At 47.7% G+C, this 23,367-nt stretch overlaps 2 protein-coding genes and 1 pseudogene across 3 annotated transcripts; 1 reads left to right on the top strand and 2 right to left on the bottom strand.

Annotated features, from left to right (window-relative positions):
• Positions 1–1,884: 1,884 nt before the first annotated feature.
• On the top strand, positions 1,885–4,484 carry LOC143841262 (large ribosomal subunit protein mL50-like). Its single transcript, XM_077345349.1, has 2 exons — positions 1,885–2,062; positions 3,884–4,484. The coding sequence occupies exons 1-2, from the start codon at positions 1,974–1,976 to the stop codon at positions 4,269–4,271; spliced, it is 477 nt and encodes a 158-aa protein (XP_077201464.1). The 5' UTR covers positions 1,885–1,973; the 3' UTR covers positions 4,272–4,484.
• On the bottom strand, positions 3,799–12,116 carry LOC143841935 (large ribosomal subunit protein mL50-like; annotated as a pseudogene).
• LOC143841258 (acyl-coenzyme A amino acid N-acyltransferase 2-like) lies at positions 12,068–22,547 on the bottom strand. Of its 2 annotated transcripts, none has more exons than XM_077345340.1 (4): positions 22,435–22,547; positions 16,523–17,014; positions 14,596–14,798; positions 12,068–13,224 (listed from the first exon to the last, which is right to left on the bottom strand). In XM_077345340.1, the coding sequence occupies exons 1-4, from the start codon at positions 22,505–22,507 to the stop codon at positions 12,628–12,630; spliced, it is 1,365 nt and encodes a 454-aa protein (XP_077201455.1). In that variant the 5' UTR covers positions 22,508–22,547; the 3' UTR covers positions 12,068–12,627. The 2 variants fall into 2 exon arrangements, with proteins under 2 accessions (XP_077201455.1, XP_077201456.1); XM_077345341.1 differs by lacking the exon at positions 22,435–22,547 and adding an exon at positions 21,960–22,333.
• Positions 22,548–23,367: the final 820 nt, after the last annotated feature.

Here is a 23,367-nt window from a genome sequence, read left to right as displayed (position 1 = left end):
TTTGATTCTGCGCTCCCCCACATGCAGCCAGCTGGGTGACCTTGGGCTTGCCACAGCACTGATAAAGCTGTTCTGACTGAGCAGTAATATCAGGGCTCTCTCAGCCTCACCCACCTCACAGGGTGTCTGTTGTGGGGAGGGGAAGGGAAGGCGACTATAAGCCCTTTGAGACTCCTTCTAATAAAAAGCGTCATATAAGAACCAACCTTCTTCTTCATAGTCTCCAAGACCTTCCCTTGATGTTGTCGCCTAGCACTAGAAGGAGCTCCCAGACTATGTCTAACCAAGCCCATTTTATTAGTTAGGGTCTGTGAGTAGCCATGTACTGTGAAAAAAGGAGGATACAAACATTCTAATAAACAATGCCAGAATTTTTTAAAAAGGCTACTGTTCTAAGTATACTTATCTTGAAACAAGATCTATTATGAACAGCTGGACTTGTTTGGAATAAACATTAGAATCAGGCAAGAAACATATCTGGGTTTTGTACTGGCCGCATGTATGTTTGGTTGGCTCTTCAGAGCAGAAAGCGCTTGAGTATTTGCTGACGCATGGCAGATCTTAATTGATTACGGCACAGTAAACAATTGTATTTGTAGACGCAGTTACACGCTGGCTGCAAACCCGCACATCTACTCTGCTGTGGGTCTCATGGTAAATACCTTTCCATTCTAAATCAACATAGGAATGGATAGGAATGAAGGTGGGGGGGAGAGCTATGATCTTTAAAGATATTTAATTCCTATTCCCCCACTCCCATATATTCTTTCATATTGGAAAGGAGATTCTATATGCAACAGGACCCACAAAATGAAACAAATATCAAGAATCGTGTTTTTCATCACTTAGCTGATTAAATCTGATTTCATAAAAAACCTCCTCTAAAAAGATACACTGGTATTTTCCCACAAAAAGAGAAAAGATTGGTGCATGAGAAAAGTGTATGAGGAAATTCAGTTCCAAAGATGCAGAGGTCACACATATAGGCTGATGATTAGATAAACACTTTCTCGTGTTTATCAGCAATAGGCTAGCTCTCTTCAGTAAGAATGGGGGGGGGGGGAATCCAACTATATAGCTGTTAAAAACTGTGAACCAAACCAAACTGCACAAAAATCTCAAGACACGTTTGAAGAACCTGGCAACAAATCTGCATTAATTAGGTACGTTCAAGCCTATTTAACGAGACACTGATCCTTGTTTTCCAGCTAACTTAACTTTGCTCTGCAGTAATGCAAGCTGGTCAGTAAGGTTGCCAACCTCTAGGTGACACCTGGAGAGCACCCAATATTATAACTGATGATCTCCTAATGATCAAGACCAGTTTACCTGCTTTTTGCAATTGGATTCACCTGTGCAAAACTCGTACGGATGCCAGCCTCCTGGTGGGGATCCCCCAGACTTACAGCTCCTTGGGCTTCAGAGAAAATGCATGCTTTGGAGGGTGAACTCTACGGCCTTGTACCCCACCAATGTTCTCCCCAGGCTCTATCCCCAAATCTCTGTTTTCCCATATCTCCGCATCCGCCTTGCTCGAGCCACCCTACTCCTCCGTCTCTCAGGGGAACCTACATTTGCGAGACACTCAGCCCCCCTCCCCCCCCCCGGGAGATGGAGGAGCGTCCAAATCGAATGCTCGGTCGTAAAACTGATTGCACCACTGGGTTTCCATAGAAAAGGAGGGCTGAGGACGGGCCTATATGCAACAGCGCCAGAAGTGGGCACTCTCGGTTGCTAAGGCGACTACAGACAACCATCCGATCATACTTCCACCGAGAGCATCTCACGCGGCGGACTACTTACCAAGTAAACTACTACTCCCACAAGGCTCAGCGACGAGTTCCGGACGTGCCTTCCGCTCCCATGATAACTGGGAGGGGGGCGTGGGAAAGAGTCCCGGTACGGGGTTGCTTCACCGCAGACGCAGCCTTATTGCGTAGTTGGGGCGGAGCGTGTTCTGTGATTATTCCAAGATGGCGGCCGCTACTGAGTTTCTCATGGTTTGGAGGCAGAGGCTGAATTTGGGGGTTCCTCCTCGCAGGGCCTTCTGGAGGAACTGGAGGTAATATCAGTTTGCCAGGGAAGAAAATGTATTTTGATTTCCCGCTTTCCTTCTTGGCATCGCTCTGTTAATTCGGGCAAGGAGCCTCGGGGGGAGGGTTAGGCTGGCCGTTATGGAGTAATCCAGGATCATTCTGGAGCTCCGGTCTCCCGGAATTAATTAGAGTGGGGCAACTACTTCGCCACGCTGCAGCATCACTTATTTGTCTGAGGGCATTTTATCACGCCCATTTTTTGAAGGGTCCCAAGGCATAATTTGTGGGTCTCCCCTCCTTCATCTTATCCTGGCAGCAGCACCACCACCACCGAGAGAGAGGTTAGGGGGGGGGGGGGATTTGGGTCCAAACTCAACTCGGTTTTGTTGTTATTGTGATTTTAACTTGGGTTTTTAGGGCAGCTTTTTAATTTTAGTGAAGGTTTAATGTTGGTATTATTTTGATAAAGGCTAGGAACAGAAGTTAGGTTTTTTTAAGAATTAGTTTGTGATACTAGCACACTTGCATCTACTTACAAATTTAGGATTCTATTATCCTCCAATGGTAGACTGATAGGGCTGTCAAAATGAAACATTTAATTGTCTAGGAATTTCTTACAAATTGTAGGACCTTCAGTACGGAAAACACAAAGGGAGTTTAAAGTGAACTTTGTTCCCTGGTGAAAATTTTCCAAGTGGAAACAGTTGTACACTCAAAGGGCCACGTACATGCTATTTGATTGGATCATCTGAGAACCAATATGGTGTAGTGATTAAAAGCAATTGCCTGTAATCTGGAGAGCAGGGTTTAATTCCCTGCGCCGTCTGGTGACCTTGGGCTAGTTACAGCCCTATTAGAGTCTTTCTCATAGAGCAGTCCTGCCAGGGATCTCAGCCCCACCTATCTCACAGGATGTCTGTTGTGGGGAGAGGAAGGGAAGGCAATTGGAAACTACTTTACAAGTCCTTTGGGTTAGCGATCCCCAACCTGTGGGCCGCGGACCACATGTGGTCCTTAGATTACTTGGAGGTGGGCCCCGAAGGACGCCTTCTCCCCCCCCCCCGGCCCTTTACTTCATCCCCCCCAGCCATTTACAACACACTTCATTGTTGTGGTGTGTCTGTATCTTATTTTGAAGGGATGTTTAAACATTACCATAGCAATCAGAGCGCTAGGGCAGTGGTTGAGAGTAGAGGAGTAAACTACCCCCCCCCCCACCGGGCCTCAGTAAAAGGCGTTGAGTGGTCCCCAGTGAGTGGTCCCCGGTGATAAAAAGGTTGGGGACCGCTGCTTTGGGTGGTGAATAGTTGGGTATAGATGATAACCTTTCTTTTTCTGTTATAAAGTGGGGGTGGAATCTAAAATGGGATTGGTGGTAGTTAGGTGTTTTATCTTTTTCCCATGCTATTTCCCTAATCACAGGTATTTCCTGTGAAAAACATGGTGAGGCCTGCAGTCCCAATCTAATAATTGATGTGGGGAGTAAATGCTTGGTCTGTTTCAAAAAGAGCACCAAACAGTGAACAGCTTTATGACTTCAGACTCCCCACTCCCCTGATCAGTTTTGACAGTAGGAACATGCCATTCCCACAATAATTGTTAGTGACATTCATTAGTGTAATGTAGTGACCTTGACTGATGGACATAGATGCAGACGAACTTGGTTTGGATTTCTGCACTGACAAGTGATATATTGGCTGAGAAAATAAACTTGCTCAAAATCCATGTCATGGCTGATATGCAGATTAAATAGAGGTTAGAATTTCCTTGTAAGTTTTTTATTGATATAGGGCATGATAGAAAGACAATTAAAGTTATGCAGTTTTCTGTTGATTGATCTTTAACAGGAAGAAGCAGGAACTGGAGGCAAAAGAACCAGCTGTTCCAGTGGAAAAGCAACCAGTTCTGGTTTGCCCTCCACGACCAAGCAGAAAATATCTTCCACCTAAGGATCTCCAGAGTCGCTTAGAGGCTCATGTCAGAGACATATTTGGATCCTCCATTTCCAAGGAATGGCAAAGGGTGTCTCTAGGAGAAAGCAAGCTAAAGTATTGTTTGTTGGCGCAGTTGGCTAAAGATCTGGGACATGCTGTCCCTAATTCCCGTCTCCATCAGATGAAGAGTGCCAGTGATGTTCTGGCTTTTTACAGCATACCCGTGAAAGACGTCTCCAAGTTTGATGAACTCAGCACAATAGAGCTTCCCCCAAACCTGAAAATCCGCTGGCAGTACTGAGACATCTAGAGGAATGCCTGAAAGCACCCAAGAGAACTCTCATGTTTGTAATCACTTCTTGCAAAAACTAATGCTACTAGCAGCAGGCTTTGTTCTGCAGCATCAGTACTTCGTGGTTGGTGATAGGACATTTCTACTTACGGGCTGGCTGCTGTTGATTGGAAATGGCAGCAACTGAAATGAAATGTTGGACAATAAATCACCTTGACCTTTTTTGTTGTTCTTTGTCTGCTTTTTCTTTGTCCACTGTAGCATGCTTGAATATTTGGAATCTGCTGTACAATCACAAGAAACATACCAAAACGTTTGGCAACACTTGCTTAGTCAAAACCACATGGTACATATTCAATCTGCCGAATGCTGGCATCTCGGTCAGTCAGAAAGAAGGAAAGGGAAAGTACATGTTATTTTCCAGCTTCTCAGCTTCAAGCAGTTCTCTCTGCCCTTGGAAAACAAAGTCTTTTCCTCTCCTGTTGTTAAGCCACATTCTAAGCCATAAGAGCCCAGTTTCTTACCCATGACTGCTAAGTTTTCCTAGGAGCCTATGGTGAGGAACTGTATGAAAAAAATCCCGGTCCAGGTACATAATATCTGCTGGATCACCCTTGTCAGTAAAATAACAAATGGGATCGCTGTAAAGAGACAAAAACTAAACATCTGCTATTAAAAACATTGTTTTTATATAATTTCATAAGATTACATATGGTTCTTACAAAATTATTACAGGAGTTATTGTGATACAATAACAACATAAGAAGGACCTTACCACATAAATATGAGGGTCCTGGCCTATGAACATCTAGATTCAAGGCCATTTCAAGGTAGTGCTTGTATCTTCATTATGTAAATGGATCTAAGCTTGTAAGAACAGCAAACGAGTCTTAATTTTTTTGCCAGCTAATATCAAAACAAGCATTTGTTAGCTAATAAAATCTCTACCTAACTCTGTTGATATACTAGTTGTGGGCTGGAGGGAAAGGCAGTTCAGTCCGAGACTGGGATGAGGGATGTCTGATTCTTACTGAATTTAGCCGATTAACTCCTTTGAGGAGAGAACAGTTTTCTCTTGAGAGCTAATCACCATAGTGTCTGGACTGTGTCTAGAGCTGTATCTAGAGCAATTACTTAGCAGTGAGAATTTGGGGAGTCAGGTGTTTACTCCCAAGGTGAATCCTAAGGAAGAGAAGGAGGAATCAGAGATGTATTTCCTAAGATATATGTATGTGTGAGGCCTATTATGCACTGCTGCTGAAACAGCGGCATGGAGAACGCGGAGGAGGAAGAAGCGAAGGAAACCGCTTATGCACGGGATGGAATGCAATGGCGGCAAAATCCAGAGTATCCGATTATGCACATGGCTACTCCGGAGCCGCTTCTGGTTGCACCCTGGTCCCGAGAAGCTCCACTTTCTTCCGCATCTCGCTAACGCGGCTTTTTCGGCGGCATACGCTGACTCTGTGCCCGGTTGCCGCCTGCAGCGTGCATAATTGGTGATTTTAGCCGCCGCTATTCCACCCCGAATGCGGACCTTCCACTCTGTTCATAATGGGCCTGAGAGAAAATACTTCAGTTCCCCCAGAAGGCAGTTGGATACTGGTTCATCCTGGAAGGAAGAAAGTAGTAGTACAAGCTAATAATACTTTTTAGGGACCGGGGAGAGATAAAAAGAGCAAAGAAAAATGTGCTTTGGGAATAAACACAGTGAAGAAATCAGTTTAAGAGAGTTTTTTCCATTGCAAAATAGTGCAAGAACCTCAGAAAAAGCCTGTAACTAAGAACTAGAAGCTGTGTAATGACTGATTTGTATAAAGAAATCTGTTTTCTTAACTCCCAACTTTTTCCCTTTTTATATAAAAGCTTAAGTTTGTTTGCTGGCAAAAATACCTCAGTGCTTCTGACAAAGGATGTTTTGTTTTTAAAGAGAAGACAGCTGAATAAATCCGAAAGGATCTAATAATGACAGGGCGGATTAGCAAACATTATTATAACAAAGAAACCCATACTAGTCTCTGAGGGAACAACAGTTCATTTTGGAGGGAAAATTTACCTCACAGTGGGGAAGTATGTACTGTGTCATAGGTACCTGTCATATGTACCTTTCAATTACCAGGCTCAATTCATGATATCGACTATTACATACAAAGCCTTTCATGGCCTTTGTATCTCCTATCTGCACCCCTAGCTGGCAACCCTACTGTTGAGCATCATGGCATGTGGTGATTTGTAGTTGGAGCTCCTAGAATCTAGTCTGCCACCCTAAGAACGACACTACAACTGTGCCCAATCATCAAAGCACCAAAAAACATCTGAGAAGTCCTGTTGAAGCTGAGCAAGGTTCTGTCTAGTCTGAAAGTAGAGAGAACCAGGTGCTAATTATAAAAGGCCTGACTAGGGAGCATCAGCTGTTGGCAATCCTAAAACATGTGACATATGGGAATGTCTTCTGGGAAAGCATTGCTGTGAAGTCTTATCTTCAGCATATGCAGTCAGACCTTACAGTTTCCAGATTTTGAGCACAGTACTAATGCCAAGTTTTAACTAGACAGAGGCCAGAAATAACTCCAAGGAAAGATCCAGAAACAAAGTCCACATTATTAGGAACAATCCAGATGCCTCCAAAAGTTGTTCTACAGTGACACTGTGTGGCCTATGATGGTACTTTCGGATTGGTCACTATTGCGGGGAAATGATGGCCACTGAAATGAAGAGCCCACACCCCTCTGTGTTATGCCTGGATCATCTAAACCAGCGGTCCCCAACCCCTGGTTTGGGGACCGATACTGGTCCATGGATCAGTTGGTACTGGGCCGCGGCTCCTCCTCGTCCTCCTCCCCAGCTGCTGCCTCGGGGGCTGCCCTGCCACTCTGCTGCCGGCTCACCTTTGGTGCTCTCCGGCGGCTGCCATGGCTGGGGCTCCCCCTCGGCCTGGCACTGCACAGCTGCTGCTGGCAGCGCCCCCCAGCGGGCAGCGGGAAGTCAGGGGCGCCGGCGGGAAAGCAAGTGGCAAAGGACTACCCCCCCCCCCCCGGGCCTCAGTAAAATTGTCAAGCATTGACTGGTCCCTGGTAATAAAAAGGTTGGGGACCACTGATCTAAACAATAACTCGTCCACATGTAAAATCCTGTCATTTGAGAGAAAGAAGGGTCAAGGTCACTTTTTGTTCTCTCAGATCCACGTAATGTGTACTACAGCTGACAGCTGCTTGCCCCAGTTCTTCTCCCAAGTTAAATCCTTTTCAGTTTTAAAAAGGAAAAGGGAGATAAGCATTATAGTTTCACCCTCATACTGTCAAGCAGTTTGGTGCACAAAATCCTTTTGTTAACATTTGACTCCATTTGATATTTCAGAATGTCTAGAACAAGATTCTAGCACAAGGCTCTTCACTTAGGCACAGGGCGATTCGAGGTCCCAACTCAATGCAAACAGTTTGATAAATAATCAGGGAGGCTGGAAGTCGGTCTTCTGGTCTTTTCTTCTAAGTTGACAGGATAATATCAAGCAGTTTTCATAAATTTTATTTATTCACTTCATTTCTACTATACGTTCCCTCAAGAAGGGACCCCAAGCAGCTTACACCAGGGGTAGTCAACCTGTGGTCCTCCAGATGTCCATGGACTACAATTCCCATGAGCCCATGCCAGTGTTTGCTGGCAGTGGCTCATGGGAATCGTAGTCCATGAACATCTGGAGGAACACAGGTTGATTACCCCTGGCTTACACTGTTCTCTCCTATCTTTTATCATCACAACAACCCTGTGAGGTAGTTAAGCTGTGAGCATATGAAGAGGAAAAGTTGGATTTTATACCCTGATTTTCACTGCTGAAGGAGTCTCAAAGCAGCTTACAATCGCCTTCTCTTCCTTACCCCACCACAGACACGCTGTGAAGCAGGTGAGGCTGAGAGACTTCTGACAAGACTGTTCGGTCAGAAAAGCACTAACAGAAACAAACTTCTGCTGTGAATTTCTAAAAGGAGGGAATGGAAAATTTCTGCTGAATCCTGTCAGCTTTCTTCATTGTCCAGAGCACTAATGGTCAATACAGACAAAGCTTAGAATGATTTTTTTTTTTTACAATCGTGTGTGTTTCCCATATGAAATGGATACAAACAAGGACGGGAGCCTTATGAGTGTGAGAAAATTAACTCCTGAACACATATGCAGTGACAGTCTCCCAAAACCATACAGATACATTTTCTGTTGAACAGCATCTCTAACTCTCCCTGTAACTACGGAATCTTTGCTAAAATTTCATTTACAAGACCCTTCCACAATTTTCTTAATGCACATTACTAATTAGGGCCAGAAAAGTATTTCTAGTCTTTTCTGAATAAATACCAAATAATTTACATATGACAATAGAGCACAATGTGAGCAGCAGGCCTCTGCAGAGAGAACTGCTTGAAGGTGAGAAGCTGAAAACTAGCATGCACTTTCCCTTTCCTTCTTTCTGACTGACAAAGATGGCATGTCCCAGATCTTTAGCCAACCGCACCAACAGGCAAAACTTTAGCTTGCTTTCTCCTAGTGACACCCTTTGCCATTCCTTGGTGGATGGATATGAACTGTTCAGAAAAAACAGAATAGATCGAAGAGGTGGAGGAGTGGCACTGTATGTGAAGAAAGGGCTTACCTGTCAGGAAATTCTAGTGAAGGAGAGCATATCTACAGTGGAAAGCATCTGGGTGAAAATAAGCGAGGGGAAAACAAACAGTGTGGTGGTTGGTGTCTGCTACCGACCGCCTGACCAACGAGAGGATGTGGATGCTGCACTTTGTGAGCAGCTTGAGAAAATATCCAAACGGCAGGACCTTGTCATCATGGGTGACTTCAATTTCCCAGATGTGTGCTGGGAAACAAACTCTGCGAAGCGTCCTCAGTCATGCAAGTTTCTGACCTGCCTGGCTGACAATTTCATTTATCAAATGGTAGATGAACCCACAAGAGGTTCAGCCATACTGGACTTAATACTGACCAACAGGCAAGAGTTGGTGGATGAGGTGAAGGAGGTGGGGACCCTAGGGGGAAGTGACCATGTCCTCATAGAATTCCTTTTGAGATGGGGAGCCAAGGAAGCTTGTAGCCAGACGCGGATGTTGGATTTTCGTAGGGCAAACTTTAATAAACTCAGAGACATGATGAGTGTCATACCATGGACGAGAATGCTGGAAGGGAAGGGAGCATGTGAAGGGTGGGCGCTACTTAAACAAGAGCTATTGCATGCTCAATCAATGACTATTCCAGAAATACGAAAACACTGCAGGAGCTCTAAGAAGCCTATTTGGATGAACAGAGAACTTCAAGAGGAACTAAGAAAGAAAAGGAAAATGTTCAGGAAATGGAGGGAAGGACAGAGCTCTAAAGAAGAGTACCTACAGGTTACTAGGCACTGTAGATCAATCATCAGAAAGGCCAAAGCTGAGAGTGAGCTAAGATTGGCCAGGGAAGCCCACTGTAACAAGAAAAGATTTTTCAGTTACGTGAGGAGCAAACGTAAAGTAAAGGAGGCAATAGGCCCGCTGTTGGGTGCGGATGGACAAACTCTAACGAAAGATGCAGAGAAAGCAGAAAGGCTTAGTGCCTATTTTACATCTGTTATTTCCCACAGGTCAAAGTGTTTAGGCACGTCTAGAGATGGCTGTAGCCAAAGGACAGTGTCTGGGTGGCAGGTTAACATGGATAGAGAGGTTGTCGAGAGGCATTTAGCTGCACTGGATGAGTTCAAAACCCCTGGTCCAGATGAAATGCACCCGAGAGTACTCAAAGAACTTTCCAGAGAACTTGCACAGCCCTTGTCCATCATCTTCGGAACCTCTTTAAGGACTGGAGATGTCCCGGAGGACTGGAAAAGAGCAAACGTTATTCCGATCATCAAAAAAGGGAGGAAGGATGACCCGGGAAACTACAGACCAGTGAGTCTGACCTCTGTTGTGGGGAAGATAATGGAGCAGATATTAAAGGGAGCGATCTGCAAACATCTGGAGGACAATTTGGTGATCCAAGGAAGTCAGCATGGATTTGTCTCCAACAGGTCCTGCCAGACCAACCTAGTTTCCTTTTTTGACCAAGTAACAGGTTTGCTGGATCGGGGAAATTTGGTTGATGCCATTTACTTGGATTTTAGTAAAGCTTTTGACAAGGTTCCCCATGATGTTCTGATGGATAAGTTGAAGGACTGCAGTCTGGATTTTCAGATCGTTAGGTGGATAGGGAATTGGTTAGAGAACCGCACTCAAAGAGTTGCTGTCAATGGTGTTTCATCAGACTGGAGAGAGGTGAGTAGCGGGGTACCTCAGGGTTCGGTGCTCGGCCCGGTACTTTTTAACATATTTATTAATGATCTAGATGAGGGGGTGGAGGGACTACTCATCAAGTTTGCAGATGACACCAAATTGGGAGGACTGGCAAATACTCCGGAAGATAGAGACAGAGTTCAACGAGATCTGAACACAATGGAAAAATGGGCAAATGAGAACAAGATGCAATTTAATAAAGATAAGTGTAAAGTTCTGCATCTGGGTCAGAAAAATGAAAAGCATGCCTACTGGATGGGGGATACGCTTCTAGGTAGCACTGTGTGTGAACGAGACCTTGGAGTACTTGTGGATTGTAAACTAAACATGAGCAGGCAGTGTGATGCAGCGGTAAAAAAGGCAAATGCCATTTTGGGCTGTATCAACAGAGGCATCACATCAAAATCACAAGATGTCATAGTCCCATTGTATACGGCACTGGTCAGACCACACCTGAGTACTGTGTGCAGTTCTGGAGGCCTCACTTCAAGAAGGACATCGATAAAATTGAAAGGGTACAGAGGAGAGCGACGAAGATGATCTGGGGCCAAGGGACCAAGCCCTATGAAGATAGGTTGAGGGACTTGGGAATGTTCAGCCTGGAGAAAAGGAGGTTGAGAGGGGACATGATAGCCCTCTTTAAGTATTTGAAAGGTTGTCACTTGGAGGAGGGCAGGATGCTGTTTCTGCTGGCTGCAGAGGAAAGGATACGCAGTAATGGGTTTAAACTTCAAGTACAACGATATAGGCTAGATATCAGGAAAAAGTTTTTCACAGTCAGAGTAGTTCAGCAGTGGAATAGGCTGCCTAAGGAGGTGGTGAGCGCCCCCTCACTGGAAATCTTCAAGCAAAGGTTGGATACACACTTTTCTTGGATGCTTTAGGATGCTTAGGGCTAATCCTGCGTTGAGCAGGGGGTTGGACTAGATGGCCTGTATGGCCCCTTCCAACTCTATGATTCTATGATTCTATGATTCTATGAAATGGAGTTTCCAAATGTCTCTCTGACATGAGCCTCTAAGGCAGGCAGGGGCTCATGGGAATTGTATGAACATCCATGAACATCTGGAGGACCACAGGTTGACTACTCCTGCTCTAAGCAACTCTGGAGATCCTCAGGTGGAAGATATTTTCTGCTTGGTCATGGAGGGCAAACCAGAACTGGTTGCTTTTCTGCTGGAACAGCTGGTTCTGTTGCCTCCACTTCTTCCTGCTTTGTCTTGTTAAAGATCAATCAACAGAAATCTGCATAATTTAGCTTGTTTTCTTCCAGAGGCACCCATTGCAGTCCTTGGAAATGGGGGAACCAAATATCTTTCTGACATCCTCAGGTAGAAGTTATGACAACCATTTGTGAATGCCCTGGTGATGGCCATTTGGTGACAGCACTGCTGACTGTGCCTCCTTAAAGAAATCCAAAAAGAGCTCACAGCCCCACCAAGATTGGAGAAACTGCTTTATCCTTACCCACTCAATGGTTTTCCATTCAGCAACACCTGCCCCAAAGCTTGCTTCTATTTTATTTTACAAAGCAGCCACAGTTGTGCTCCATATATCAGCTTGTGTTAAGAGACAAATGGGTGTTGATTACGAGCGACAGCCTCTAATCTGGAGAGCCATGTTTGATTTCCTGCTGCTCCACATGCAGTCAGTTGGGTGACCTTGGGCTCTTCACAGCCCTGCTAGAGCTGTTCTCATACATCAGTTCTCTTAGAACTCTCTCAGCCTCACCAACTCACCGAGTGCCTGTTGTGGGGAGAGGAAGGGAAGGCAATTGTAAACAGCTTTGAGACTCCTTCGAGTAGAGAAAAGCGGCATATAAGAATCAACTCTTCTTCTAAGTTTGTCCCCCTTGTCCAGGCCATGCAGATGGCCACCGGCACCTATGGCTTAGGCCCCTCCCTCACACCTGCTATTTAGAGTTGTGCACAGAGATTCAGCAGACTGCTAATCTTCCATTCCTATGCAATGGTCAGCCATCTCTGCACTTCGGGCAACTTATCATATACATTGGTCAATTACTGGTTTCGTAGCACATTGATGTCGGTCTTGAGGTGCAAGTTTCAAAGTCTACTGGATTGGGTTGGGCCCAGGTGGAGATGGAGGAATTTCTGGATCTCTTTCCAAGAATGGACTTGTGCTGCATCATGGGCTTGGCCCTCCCCTCCCCACACGACAGGAGAGGAGAGATGAGGCAACCAGGACTGGTAACAGAATGGCGAGCTTGGGGGTTCTATCAGGTGCCCAGCCCCTGGGTAGGAAAGAAGGGCACAGTGGGTTTTCCCGAGCTTCTTCATCCTCTCCATGATTTCTGTGGCAAAAGCCTTGCTGTTGTAGTTCCTGTCCTTTTCTCCTACAACGAAGAGGATCTTTCCCTGGGCTTTTTCCACTGGGATGATACTACCCCGATGCAGCTCGGCCTGTGGGTCTCCAAAAATGTTAGATAAATCCACAGCGCCCTGCTCAGTTATTAGCATACGTTCATATTTGTATGGGATCGGTTGGATGCAGAGGTCTCGGTAATAGAGTGGATATCCATTGACTGCGTTAGGCCCATTGATGCAAACTGTAGCTTCAATCTGGGTCAGGTAGGTCGCCATGGCCAACGCTATCTCCGCCCCTTTGCATATCGCCACTATGCCAAGTCTGGGCCCCCGAACCTGAGAAAGACATCAGAATCATTAGACAGAGTAAGACCCAAGAGCCTTAGAGTTATGCATAAATCTGCCAGGAGGAACCTGGCTACTGTCCTGGTGTTTAAACAGGGTGTGGACCATGGGTCCCCATAATGGGGCCCACGAGGGCCATGGCACTGGCCCACTCCATTTAGAAGGTGAGGAGAGCTGTTTTTATACCCCACTTTTCACTACCCAGAAGAATTCCCAAGTGACTTACAAACACTTTTCTCTTGCTTTCCCCACAGCAGACAACCTCTGAGGTAGGTGGGGATGAGGAAGCTCTAAGCAACCAGCTCTGCAAAAACAGCTCTAAGAGAACTGTGAGTGGCCCAAGGTCACTCAGCCAGCTGCACATGGAGGAGTGGGGGAATCAAACCCTGTTCTCCAGCCTACAGGTCACTTCTCTTAACCACTACCTGATGCTTAGAAAGAGGGCAGTCAGGTGAGGCTTTTCCCAGCAAGGATACTAATTGGCATTTGAAAATATAAACAGGAGCATGAGGCAGAATTCATTCAACCCAAAAGGGTCCGGGGAAGACAATATCTGGCCCACTGGGTATCTATCTCAGGTTGTGAAAGCAGCCTAGAGACTGAAACCTGTCCTCCATGCAGAACATGGCTCCGCTCTGAGACAAGCCTCATGTGCATGGGAGTTAAGGAGGGCCTGACTGTAGACAGAGCAGGGATTCCAGGTGCAACCTGTGTATGTCGTAAGGTGCGAACTGTGTTCATGGAGAGCTTGAACAGCCAAGAGAAATCCTGCTGCTGTGACCTCTGAGCTCCATTATGCACACCATCACCAAGCTTTACTGCTGAGACCCAAGAAAGAGATGTGACCTGGTGGCACCCAGGAATCAAAGTATTTCCTTGTCATCTGCAGGGCATTTCATTCCCCCCTCTTAGCAGTTCAGAATGGCCAGGGGCCCAAAACTCTTTGTCAAAAAATGGCTGCTGCAGGAGGTGAGGCCAGCCACAAAATGGTCGCTGGGGTTTGCCTTCAGCCACACAGTGAAGGTCCCTGTTCTGTGGTGGCACCTGCTGACCAAGCTAAGTTCGCAAAAAACCTGTGTAGCCATCAACTGTCCAGTGGCCACTGAGAAAGCTCACTGGGTGAAATCCTGACCTGGCCACACCACACTGGGCATCCCTGGACTAGACTCCTCTTTATTTCTTGTGTGTAAGTGTCCCAACAAGCAGGCACTGTAGGGCTGTTACAGAACAGCCACAACTGCTTCAACCAACTAAAATAGACAAAACAGCTGTAGGAGGCACATCTTACCACTGACAATGTAAAACAGTAACCAGATCGCCCAAGAGAATTACTTGATGCAGTTAATTGGAAGCAGAAGGTACCTTGGGATGCTTCAGGAGAAACTCTGCAGCCTCCTCAAAATATTCCAGATCTATTGGGCCCAGAGCACTGGGCAGATCTTCGTAAGCAAAATAGGCTAGAGCCAAAGTCGCAAAACCGCGGTTGGCAAGAAGAGCAGCCCGGAATTCTGTCAGCCCACCAACACCGCCAAAAATGTCAATGACGCCAGGAAAGGGACCTTGTCCTGTGAACACAATAAGGACAACAAGGAGAGAACACAGTAAGGAGGGGAAGGAGAAAGAGGGCGGAATACGAAGCTATGACAGACTGAGCAATTGATAATTCCTTTGCTGGATGAGAGTGGGCTGCAGATTTTTTTTTTCCCGATTAATTACCCACCACTCCCTTGCGGCTCGTGGCGGGTTACAACATCTTAAAAACCCCATAAAATCCATTAAAACAACACTATAGTTTCAACAATATTAGTTAGCTAACTATCATGGCAAGATCGGCTAATCAACTTCCCCTTCCTACTACTGTCAGGTGGAGAGGGGATCCTGATGGTACCAGTCCCAATCCCAATCCCAGATTGGGGGGGGGGCATAGGTGTGAGCCTATATCAAGATGACTCAGATTTGCTACCTCCCGCTTTAGAACAGCTGGATGTTTGAGGGTGGAGCCTGGGAGGGTGGGCTTTAGAGATGGGCCGGACCTCAGAAGGGCATAGCACCATACAGTCCACGTTTCAAAGCAGCCCTTTCCCCCAGGAGAAGGAAACACAAAGGAGGAAACTAAAGAAGGCATCTCTGCAGCCTGAAGATCAGTTGTAATTCCAGAGGATGACCAGTCCCCACCCAGAAGTTGGCCACCCTAGCCGGATGGGGGGGCATACCATTAAAGCTCCTCTGCGGACAACCTCCCTGCAATCTAAGCACATGGGGGTGGGGGAAGTCCTTGCAAATCCAGCACAGGTTCCTGATTTACAGGGAAGTATTCATGCAGGGAGATTTCAAGATATGCAGGTCCCAAACCTGATGTCTGAAGGGGAAGAAGGTGAAAGAGGTCGGAATAAGAAGCTATGGCAGACAGAGCAACTGCTAGTTCTCTTTGCTGGATTAGGATCTTTACAGGACTGGCTGCAGATTTCATGATGGCAAAACAGGCTAGACTCAGACTTGCCAACTCCCAATTTGGAAATAGCTAGACGTTTGACAGTGGAGGCTGGGTGGGTGGGCTTTAGAGAGGGGAGCGACCTTGGAAGCGTAGAGTGCCATACAGCCCACCTTCAAAAATGTCACGGTAATAGTAGTCCATGGACATCTGAAGGTCCACCATTTGGCCACCCCTGATCTAGGTCTACTTTGGTGGCCTATGAGACAGTCATCCACCCCACGGGAAAGTTAACATCTCAGCACCCAGGGCATGGATTCCTGGAATGCTATCGTTACCCATAATGCTTCCAACCACAGCACCTGGGCAGCAGTTGGACCCTGTCTGACCCTGATATTCTGACTCAGAGAGGCTATTAAGTCCTCATGGCCAACTGCGGTGCATAATCCTACCCTCCACAGATCCACTTTTCTTCAAAGCCAGAGCAGGGTGTGGTGAATTCCTTAGCTATGCACTGCTTAGTTCTCGAGCTTGCCGTGTCCTTCCCCTAAACCCTCTACTGTTATGGAGAAAATGATTTTTCATTCACTCCTGGTGGTGAAAAAAGGGCTGTCAAGCTACAGCTGATATACGGTGATCCTGCTGGGTCTTTAGTGCAAGAGACCTTCAGAGGTGGTTTGCCATTTCCTTCCTGTCCATATTGCCCTTGGGCTTCCTGGTGGTCTCCCACCCAAGGACTAACTAGGCCCTGCCCGGCTTAGCTTCTGAGATCTGGCGGGTTTGAGCTCCCCTTGGCTGCCCAGATTCAGGCTCTGTTCCCTCTTGCCATCTTGTGAAGGACCAGGGAAAGTGAATCACCTGCGGGAAGAAAGAGAGCCCCCCGGACTCTGCCGTGCCTGACGGGGACTCTCTGCACACCAGGGGCCGTGTACCACCTCTCCACCGTTTGACTTGCCAGGGATTGCTCCTGCAACTGAGAAACCAGGTGAAATGAATCGAAGACGTCCAGGCGGACCTTGTAGGGGCTGCTCATCACCTCTCGTTTCATCAGCCTAGAAAAGGGCCTCTCAGGCTTGAGGAGCAGGAAGAGGCCCATCGGCTGCACACCCGAATAATCCCCACCCACGGCAGCATCTCTTGTGAGGTCCACTTGGCCCCGCTGGTCCGTCCAGTAGAAAGCACGGGCTTGGAAGAGCACCCCCTTCTCATCCGTCAGCGAAGCCTGGACGGTCACCAGCTGGGAGGGCTCCAGGCCGGCCACGTGGATTTTCAGGGGCTCATCCGCAAGGGAGGACTTGGGAGTAGCCGTGATCGTTGCCATCTTGAAACCAGGGAAGCTGCCTTTGAAACCTGAAACAACCAAGGAAGAAGGTGGAATAACCAAAAGGGAAGAAACTTACCCCTGAATGTCCCCATGAACACGGAAAAGCCATTAAGGTGAGGTGCCGTGCCCCAGAAGAGTCAGACCTTGGGGCCATTCCATCTGTTCAGCTCTCTGATCACGCAGAGCTCCTAGCAGAAGGACCCAAGGGCCACTGGTCCAAACTGGCAGAGGATTATGGCAGGGGAAAGTGGCATCGAGTCACAGCTGACTTATGGCAACCCTGTAGGGTTTTCAAGGTGGGAGATGCTCAGAGGTGGTTCACCACTGGCTGCCTGAGCATCACGACCCTGGAGTCACTCCATGGCAGGGGTAGTCAAACTCCATGGCAGGGTAGTCAAACTGCGGCCCTCCAGATGTCCATGGACTACAACTCCCAGAAGCCCCTGCCAGCCCCTGCCAGAGGAGGTGCAAGGGTCAACAAGGGAAGAGGTCCCAAAACAACCTCTAAGACAAAGGGAAGAGGCCACAGGGACAGAAGGAAATGGAGTTGAGAAGAAAAAAAAAAGGAGAGTACTGGTAATTGGAGACTCCCTGCTAAGAGGAATGGATCGCCATGTGGCTGGGCCCGACCCCCTAACCCGAGAGGTGTGTTGCTTGCCAGGGGCGAAAATTAAAGATGTTTCAGAACGGCTGCCCAAACTCCTCAAATCTACGGATCGCTACCCATTTGTGATGGTCCATGTGGGAACGAATGACCTGTCCCTGAATACCATCGCTCCTATTAAAAAAGACTATCAAGATCTGGGGAGGAAGCTCAAGCAAATGGGGGCACAAGTGGTATTCTCTTCAATCTTGCCTGTCAAGGGAAGAGGAATGCGTCGGGAGAGGAAGATAATGGAGGTGAATCACTGGCTGCGTAGTTGGTGCCGGCAGGAGAGATTTGGTTTCTGGGACCATGGGATAGGCTTTCTTGAGGAAGGCCTACTGGCACCTGATGGACTGCACTTATCGAAACTGGGGAAGAATGTGTTTGGCAGGAACCTGGGGAGATTCATCAGGAGAGCTTTAAACTAAAGCCACTAGGGGAAGGAGACGATCAACATAGGGAGTGTAAGGAAGGAGACCGATCGGGGGCAGCCCAACCGGCAAGGCCAGCTCATAGGGAACCAAAAGTAAAAGGATTCAGATATCTTTATACTAACGCCCGAAGCATGGGCAATAAAAAGGAAGAGCTGGAACTTCTCATGCTAATGGAAAGGTATGATCTAGTAGGCATCACAGAAACTTGCTGGAATGATTCTCATGACTGGAATGTAATGGTGGATGGATATGAACTGTTCAGAAAAAACAGAATAGATCGAAGAGGTGGAGGAGTGGCACTGTATGTGAAGAAAGGGCTTACCTGTCAGGAAATTCTAGTGAAGGAGAGCATATCTACAGTGGAAAGCATCTGGGTGAAAATAAGCGAGGGGAAAACAAACAGTGTGGTGGTTAGTGTCTGCTACCGACCGCCTGACCAACGAGAGGATGTGGATGCTGCACTTTGTGAGCAGCTTGAGAAAATATCCAAACGGCAGGACCTTGTCATCATGGGTGACTTCAATTTCCCAGATGTGTGCTGGGAAACAAACTCTGGGAAGCGTCCTCAGTCATGCAAGTTTCTGACTTGCCTGGCTGACAATTTCATTTATCAAATGGTAGATGAACCCACAAGAGGTTCAGCCATACTGGACTTAATACTGACCAACAGGCAAGAGTTGGTGGATGAGGTGAAGGAGGTGGGGACCCTAGGGGGAAGTGACCATGTCCTCATAGAATTCCTTTTGAGATGGGGAGCCAAGGAAGCTTGTAGCCAGACGCGGATGTTGGATTTCCGTAGGGCAAACTTTAATAAACTCAGAAACATGATGAGTGTCATACCATGGACGAGAATGCTGGAAGGGAAGGGAGCATGTGAAGGGTGGGCGCTACTCAAACAAGAGCTATTGCATGCTCAATCAATGACTATTCCAGAAATACGAAAACACTACAGGAGCTCTAAGAAGCCTATTTGGATGAACAGAGAACTTCAAGAGGAACTAAGAAAGAAAAGGAAAATGTTCAGGAAATGGAGGGAAGGACAGAGCTCTAAAGAAGAGTACCTACAGGTTACTAGGCACTGTAGATCAATCATCAGAAAGGCCAAAGCTGAGAGTGAGCTAAGATTGGCCAGGGAAGCCCATTGTAACAAGAAAAGATTTTTCAGTTACGTGAGGAGCAAATGTAAAGTAAAGGAGGCAATAGGCCCGCTGTTGGGTGTGGATGAACAAACTCTAACGAAAGATGCAGAGAAAGCAGAAAGGCTTAGTGCCTATTTTACATCTGTTTTTTCCCACAGGTCAAAGTGTTTAGGCACATCTAGAGATGGCTGTAGCCAAAGGATAGTGTCTGGGTGGCAGGTTAACATGGATAGAGAGGTTGTCGAGAGGCATTTAGCTGCACTGGATGAGTTCAAATCCCCTGGTCCAGATGAAATGCACCCGAGAGTACTCAAAGAACTTTCCAGAGAACTTGCACAGCCCTTGTCCATCATCTTCGGAACCTCTTTAAGGACTGGAGATGTCCCGGAGGACTGGAAAAGAGCAAACGTTATTCCGATCTTCAGAAAAGGGAGGAAGGATGACCCGGGAAACTACAGACCAGTGAGTCTGACCTCTGTTGTGGGGAAGATAATGGAGCAGATATTAAAGGGAGCGATCTGCAAACATCTGGAGGACAATTTGGTGATCCAAGGAAGTCAGCATGGATTTGTCTCCAACAGGTCCTGCCAGACCAACCTAGTTTCCTTTTTTGACCAAGTAACAGGTTTGCTGGATCGGGGAAATTTGGTTGATGTCATTTACTTGGATTTTAGTAAAGCTTTTGACAAGGTTCCCCATGATGTTCTGATGGATAAGTTGAAGGACTGCAATCTGGATTTTCAGATCGTTAGGTGGATAAGGAATTGGTTAGAGAACCGCACTCAAAGAGTTGTTGTCAATGGTGTTTCATCAGACTGGAGAGAGGTGAGTAGCGGGGTACCTCAGGGTTCAGTGCTCGGCCCGGTACTTTTTAACATATTTATTAATGATCTAGATGAGGGGGTGGAGGGACTACTCATCAAGTTTGCAGATGACACCAAATTGGGAGGACTGGCAAATACTCCGGAAGATAGAGACAGAGTTCAACGAGATCTGAACACAATGGAAAAATGGGCAAATGAGAACAAGATGCAATTTAATAAAGAGAAGTGTAAAGTTCTGCATCTGGGTCAGAAAAATGAAAAGCATGCCTACTGGATGGGGGATACGCTTCTAGGTAGCACTGTGTGTGAACGAGACCTTGGGGTACTTGTGGATTGTAAACTAAACATGAGCAGGCAGTGTGATGCAGCGGTAAAAAAGGCAAATGCCATTTTGGGCTGTATCAACAGAGGCATCACATCAAAATCACAAGATGTCATAGTCCCATTGTATACGGCGCTGGTCAGACCACACCTGGAGTACTGTGTGCAGTTCTGGAGGCCTCACTTCAAGAAGGACATCGATAAAATTGAAAGGGTACAGAGGAAAGCGACGAAGATGATCTGGGGCCAAGGGACCAAGCCCTATGAAGATAGGTTGAGGGACTTGGGAATGTTCAGCCTGGAGAAAAGGAGGTTGAGAGGGGACATGATAGCCCTCTTTAAGTATTTGAAAGGTTGTCACTTGGAGGAGGGCAGGATGCTGTTTCTGCTGGCTGCAGAGGAGAGGACACGCAGTAATGGGTTTAAACTTCAAGTACAACGATATAGGCTAGATATCAGGAAAAAGTTTTTCACAGTCAGAGTAGTTCAGCAGTGGAATAGGCTGCCTAAGGAGGTGGTGAGCGCCCCCTCACTGGAAGTCTTCAAGCAAAGGTTGGATACACACTTTTCTTGGATGCTTTAGGATGCTTAGGGCTAATCCTGCGTTGAGCAGGGGGTTGGACTAGATGGCCTGTATGGCCCCTTCCAACTCTATGATTCTATGATTCTACCCCTGCTCCATGGTCTCCCATCCAAGTGCTAGCCAATAGCAGGGACTGCCAGTCCTCCGTCAAGGGCTGACCCTGCTTAGCCTCTGAGGCAAGAAAACTTTGATACAGGAATAGGCAACCAAAGTACAGAGGGGGTTGCCAGCCTTCAGGTGGGACCTGGGGATCCCCCAGAATGACAGTTCACCTCCAGACTACAGAGATCAGTTCCCCTGGGGATAATAGATGGTTTGGAAGAGGGACTGGATGGCCCCTGTCCTCTCCAGGAGTTCCTGAAGCTGGATCTGAGAAGCCTGTCCCCCCCCCCTCCCCATGCCCCTTCCTGTAGCGGTGGAGGGGAGTGGCAACCCTAAGTGGAGATTTATTTAAGAATTTATACCCCGCCTCTCAACAAAGTTGCCTCGTGGTGGGTTACAAAATAAAACCATAAAACAGCATAACCCATAAAATCCCATTAAAACATAATACTCAGCTGGTCCCAACCGAGGACCAAAGTCAATATCTTAAAGTCTTAAGATCTTAACAGAGTAGCTACAGGTCCTGATCTTCCACATTCAATACGGCAGTTGCTGGCAGGGGGCTCATGGGAATTGTAGTCCATGCACATCTGGAGGACCACAGGCTGACTACCCCTGCAATACGGGACGCACAGATCGTAACTCCGGTCAATCCTCGTTCCGGCCTCAGCGGGAGAGCTCCGTCTTGCAGCCACAGATGAAGCCTCCCTTGCGGTTTCCTTACAGAAACCGGGACGCTGCTTGGGGCCCAGAAGCCTGTGCTGACACGGACACAGCCCAGCTGTCTCTTCCCTCGACCGGACAGCCACTTCGGCGCGGCCAACTTTCCAATCCCGGGAGCCCCCAAGTCCTGCGCCTCCTACAGCTGCAAGACGCGGAGACCGGTTCCTAACTCCAGGTCGGGAAAGCCCTGGAGACCTACCTGCTTCGCGCCGGACGCTGTGCGCCGAAAAGGCTCCGCTTCCCCCGTGCGCCGCCCGAAGGACTTTGGCTCCGGCGGGTTCTCCGGGGGCGGAGAAGTAGGCGCGCGTGCGAAGGCGAGCCCCGCGGGAAAGCCAAGCCCGCGCGCGCCAGCCACGCCTCCCCGGAGGGGGGGGGGGAGAGAAGGCTGTGGAGGCCCACCTGGCGGGGATGGGTTTTTAGGGCAAATCTACATAATTCCGTGGAGAAATGTTCCCAGACAGCGGGAAGCATTCGAAAGCCATTGGTTTAAACTGGTTTCATGAATGCGCTGCTTCGGCACGACACAGGACATTCTTCAGCCGTTAAATGAATATATTTTAGGACGCCGACTGATTGATTTTCTAAGCCGCCACTCCCGCATAGCGGCTGGTGCCAGGGAACACCCCAATAAAAAAAAAATTGAAAGCCCACCATTTCAGTTAAGACCCACATACCCTGGCGGCGAACCCCTCCCCTCTCCGCATACAGGATCCGGCCTTGGCTTTGAAGGAGTCGCCTGAGAGACATTTCTTGGGAACTGAGGAGCTTGCTCTGTTGACTTCGGGGTTTTCTACAGACCGACATAACCGCTTGTCAATCTTTCTCCATGTTTAGACAAACATTAACTTAGCTAGAGAGCCTCTTGTGGCGCAGAGTGGTAAGGAAGCAGACATGCAGTCTGAAATTCTGCCCATGAAGCTGGGAGTTCGATCCAAACAGCCAGCTCAAGGTTGACTCAGCCTTCCATCCTTCCGAGGTCGGTAAAACGAGTACCCAGCTTGCTGGGGGGTAAACGGTAATGACTGGGGAAGGCACTGGCAAACCACCCCGTATTGAGTCTGCCATGAAAACGCTGGAGGGCGTCACCCCAAGGGTCAGACATGACCCGGTGGTTGCACAGGGGATACCTTTACCTTTTGACTTAGAGGGATGGGATGGCCCTTCTTCTGGCGCCCTACGCTGGTGTGTCTTAGAACTGGAGTGGAGGGCGCATCTTTACTAGCCCTTTTTACCTGTCGTTTCCGTCTTATTGGAGGGGTTTAAAGACTGTGAAACGGGGAACAGCAGCCACGAAGGGGCTAGAAAACTAACCAGTCATGGACGGGCAAACTGGACAACGAAGAAGCGGGCAGGATTGAGCGGGGATTTCCCCCATTCTGTCCTTTCAGAAACAGCCGTGGGGTTCTTCGTGGGGAGGGGGCTGCTTCACCGTCTGCAAAAGCAAGGCGCACACCCTCCTTTGCTCTTGGCCAGGGAGCGGCAACCCGTGGGCCACACACACATCAGCATGAGCCACAGTGCGCCGACCCTTGACTTTCAGGGATCGGTGCATCAAGCTCCAGCCTGGTGTCCTGGTTAAAGGACGGAGGCATCCAATCTGAGGCCGG

Source organism: Paroedura picta, chromosome 7, assembly GCF_049243985.1.
Source record: "Paroedura picta isolate Pp20150507F chromosome 7, Ppicta_v3.0, whole genome shotgun sequence".
Classification (NCBI taxonomy): Eukaryota; Metazoa; Chordata; class Lepidosauria; order Squamata; family Gekkonidae; genus Paroedura; species Paroedura picta.
This window is presented reverse-complemented; position numbering and strand designations above follow the sequence as displayed.